This window comes from Sinocyclocheilus grahami, unplaced genomic scaffold (genome assembly GCF_001515645.1).
Source record: "Sinocyclocheilus grahami isolate Dianchi unplaced genomic scaffold, SAMN03320097.WGS_v1.1 scaffold449.1, whole genome shotgun sequence".
Taxonomy (NCBI): Eukaryota; Metazoa; Chordata; class Actinopteri; order Cypriniformes; family Cyprinidae; genus Sinocyclocheilus; species Sinocyclocheilus grahami.
The window spans coordinates 679,055-683,741 of NW_015505628.1; the positions used below are offsets into that span (position 1 = coordinate 679,055).

At 36.1% G+C, this 4,687-nt stretch overlaps 1 protein-coding gene across 1 annotated transcript in view; it reads right to left on the reverse strand.

The window, feature by feature from the left end:
• The window catches only part of LOC107552390 (CLIP-associating protein 1-like), a 76,901-nt gene extending 73,359 nt beyond the window's left edge, over positions 1-3,542 (reverse strand). The window contains exons 1-2 of the mRNA XM_016234258.1: positions 3,485-3,542; positions 721-1,163 (exon numbers count right to left, since the gene is read on the reverse strand). Of these exons, the coding sequence (XP_016089744.1) occupies positions 721-915 (195 nt within the window). The 5' untranslated portion in view covers positions 916-1,163; positions 3,485-3,542. The remainder of the gene's footprint in view (positions 1-720; positions 1,164-3,484) is intronic.
• Between the last annotated feature and the right edge of the window lie 1,145 nt (positions 3,543-4,687).

Genomic DNA, 4,687 nt, shown 5'->3' on the forward strand with positions numbered 1-4,687 from the left:
CAGCTCCCCCGACAACAATGTCCAGCAAAACATCCGAATAGTCGAAAACCGGTGAAATATCGGGTGGTGTGTACTTCCGAATGTCCAGCAATTCGTCTCTGGTGAAACTGATTGCAGGGATATAACTAAAGACAGGACAAACTAACAAAAACATAAAAACAACTGCAGAGCACACCACGGAGGCAGCCATCAGCGTCGGCGCCATTGTGCATTATGTGCATTATGTAGATCATGCTGTCTAATCAGCATCTTGATATGCCACACCTGTGAGGTGGATGGATTATCTCTGCAAAGGAGAAGTGCTCACTAACACCGATTTAGACAGATTTGTGAACAATATTTGAGAGAAATAGGCCTTTTGTGTACATAGAAAAAGTCTTAGATCTTTGAGTTCAGCTCATGACAAATGGGGGCAAAAACAAAAGTGTTGCATTTATAATTTTGTTCAGTGTATTTAAAGTAATAGTTATTATACTCCAGTCTTTGATTGACTTCTCCAGATGTTAACTGATGGACTGGAGTGCTGTGGATTACTTGTGGATTATTGTGATGTTTTTATCAGCTGTTTGGACTCTCATTCTGACGGTACCCATTCACTGCAGAGCAAGTGATGCAATGCTACATTTCTCCAAATCTGATGAAGAAACAAACTCATCCCAATCTTGGATGGTGAGTGCATTTTCATTTGTGGGTGAACTAAATTCATACAAACTCTCTCACCTTGAAATTGCTCGCATTGACCCATGAGGTTGCCAGACTGTCCACCATCCTGTCCAGCATGCTCTGATCGTGCTCCAGGTCATGTGACTTCTGTCTGTCCAGGATGTAGTCTATGATTTCCGGCCCCACTTGGAAGCGACGTCCAACCTCCTTCTGCGTGACCTGTGCCACTATGTACTCCATGTTTGGCTCCATCACTTTGCCGAGATGGACCACGGCTCATAAACACACAAATACTGGCCAGAAAACAGAGTTTTAGATCTTGTTAATTTAAAGACAGGATCCTGAAGGGATGTGGGATGCAAAAGGCCGCTGGAAGAATGAATGCGGGACGGTGCAACATGTGTCGACTGAACAATATTATAATCGACAGATCAAACACTGGTAGAGTAAATCCTTCTGCAGGGAAATCCTGTCAAACGGCCAATACATCACTTTATGTCCTGCAATGCAAATTAAAATATTACAGATCAGGTATTATAAAAAAAACGCTTCCAAAAACTGAATGATCAATTCAACCCAAATTTCTAAGGCGTCTAAACGATCAACATTTTCAAAACTGCAGTCACACTCAATCTCCTCATGTCTTCTGTCTCTGATTGATAGTTTAGCGTGTTTTATCCAGTAAAAGCTCTTTTAGTGTACTTGTACAAGCGTTCAGCTTCAGCTGGAGCTTCTCGTGTCAAATCTTGACTGATTTTGATCAAGTAAGCGTCAGAATAACGTCAGTAATATCTCCAGATGAACTCTTACTGGACTGAAGCAGCTCAGCTTTACTTGATTCTCCATCAATCATGTTTTAGAGTCTCAAATCTGATCCTCAGGATCTTTTGAGGAGCGTTTGTTTCCAGAAGCTTTACTTTCACTGTTCCTCAGCGGAGGAATGATCTTCACAAGCCTCCAGAACATCTCACATCTTCTGAGGAGCCTTTATTTCTTCAGCTCTCAATCACTGCATTATATGTTTGGAGCATTTCAGTCTCATCTCACTGAGACACATTACTGCAGATATAGAGACGACTGATATTTAGAGCATTTTATGTCAGTATCTGCTCTACTGTTAGAAAGATCTCATTTATTTACATCACAAGCATCTGAATTTCATTATAGAAATATCAGCATCTGCAGCAAATTCATATTTTTGCTCAGTTGAAGCTATAAATTTGAGTAATTTCCCTTCATGTTATCACTATATTAGACTATAAGAGCCATAAACACCTGATGAATCAAATATGATACTCAACAAAAAATAAATAAAACACATATGCAAACTTGTTTTTTTTTAGAGGTTACATTATTCTCTATCTAAAGGCTCAATAAACTATAACATTTTGAATATATATTGCAAGGTTGCTAGAACAACCTAAAGTTTGGTTATCATCTCTATAATGGTCTCAATATTTCATATACAATATTACTTTGAATTTCAAATGACAAAAAGTATTGTGGCAGTATCATGGTTCAGATAGTAATAACATGATAACGTTACTCAAATATGTACTATGGCACTTTCTGAATACCATATTCAAATACCACAGTATTTAAGGTCCTTCAAAGCATACCATAATAAACAAGGTATTACCAAAGTACTTCATTGTAACACAAGCAATAGATGATGTAATCATCATGTGTCACGTGAGAACGTTCATGTAGCCTAGTTTTGAGGACATTAGCAGTCACGGTTTACTCATTAAACGTTACCGAAGCAGCTGTAGTGATTGCTAATCTAACTTTAGCCGTGTTTAATGTCTGAGCAGTTGTTTAGCAGCTGTCTGGCTAACAGATCTCACTGTAAACAGGGCAGGCTGCTTGACACTTACATGCTAAACAAACCCAGGGCCTTTCAGGGGAAACCCGACTAATATATCGCGATAAAAAACCGTAGCGTCGCGATATCGTTACTTGGTTTTAAAATATAAAAGCTTCATATGCATTTATTTAGCTACACCCAAAATATTCATAACTGCTATATATTTACCCTGCGTTTCAATATTTAAACATCGTTAAAGCGATATAAAATTTACCTGCGACGCAAAACCGCTAAATATTATAATTTGTTTCAGAGAATAAGTAAAAGAAAATAAGAAAAAGAAACAAGAAAATAAGAAAAGTACACAGAATACACCTTTATTTTGTCTTATTGATATTTTTTACTTGTTTGTGTTTTTAAAAATGCTGAAAATATGCCAGTAAAACGCAAAAGTTTTGTTTTAATAAAGTTTGGCTATTTTTTACTATTTAAAAATTATATTTTGCATATCTCTTCATCATTTAAAAAAAAGTATCTGGGTTTGCAACGCATGCATGTAAATACCATGTCATATAATTGTAGCAATTCAGTACCATGGTATAAGCATCACTATACTTTTGTATTTTAAACAGTATAGCATTTAACTCTTTTCAATAATATTTTCTCATCTAGTCGCATGTGCATTATTGCACTGTTGTATCAACTACTCCTGTAAACTACAATCTAAAATCTCAATCTAGACTGACTGCATCAAACTTTCGTTTCACATCGGTTTGCAAAAAAATTAAGACATTACAATCCATGCAACTGAACAAATAATGATCGACATGGACACTGTAAACACTGTAGATGATGCAGCTACTCTCACAGTGTAATGTTTGCTTTGCATGCATGACTGTAACAATGTATCCCGTTATGCACAAACTATTTTCATTGACAGTGCATGCAAAGCCCAGCCACAGCAAGCTGAGGCAGAACGCAACCAGTGATAAGCTCGTTTGATAACGGACGTACCTGGCATGCCGCTACTTGGGAACCGTTTCCAGTGGGTAGATCCTCAGTTGATATTTTGGAAGGAAACAGCAGAGATCTCCGCCCATTGTGCGGTTTCAACCATGAAGATGGCACTGCGCATGCGCCAGATGAGGCGTGATAGCGCGACATCTGCTGTCTGTTCAACTCAGTTTGCAATGCATAATAGACACATCCTGCTCTTTTAGTAGTAGTTTTATAAAGTGTGAAAATGTCATTTAAAACAAAAAAAAAACGTAAAAAAATAAAACCGCTAATGTGGCTAACATTGTGGCAAGGTTCTATCAAAGTAACGAATAAACATTCTTCCAGTAGCGTAACAATAATGTTTGTTACAAGTTATCTTATTCTCAAAACGTTAGTACAAAAACGTTCTTTATGCATTGTCTATGTAACTTTTTTTCGGAAACCTTTTAGCTGGACATTTGTCTAAGGTTTCTAAAATGTTACAAAGTCCCTTCTTTCAGAACGTTTCAAAAGTAACGTTCCCATAATATTTGCGAAGTGATGCAAGGGAATATTCCATTTAAAACTGGACGTTTAGAATGTTCAGAGAACATTCAAACAGTTTTCATCACTTAATGGGTATGTATATGGAAGGCCAAATGACTCAAAATTAAATCATTAAATAAATGTTGAAATATACAAATAGGCCTACATCGTTAAATGCATAAATACATATTTATTTATTCGTTTATATTCATTCGTTCATTTATATATTTATTTATTCATTCATTATATTTATAAATGTATTCATTCATGCATTTATTTAAATAAATAAATATTTGTATTTGTTTGAAATATTTATTTATGCATTCAAATATTTAATTATGTATTTAACGATTTATTTATATATTTCAACATTTATTTAATGATTTAATTTTGAGTCATTTGGCCTTCCATAAATGGGAAAGTCAGCACAAAAATGGTGTTACCTGTCATGTTATGTTATTTAATTAAAGGGGTCATATGATGCGATTTCAATTGTTTCTTTCTCTTTGGAGTGTTACAAGCTCTTGGTGCATAAAGAAGATCTGTAAAGTTGCAAAAACTAAAGTCTCAAATCCAAAGAGGCATTCTTTATAAAAGTTCAGAGTCAGCCACGCCTACCTAAAACGGCTCGTTCTAACACGCCCCCACATGTCTACATCACTATGTGGGAAGATTTGCATAACGCCGCCCAAA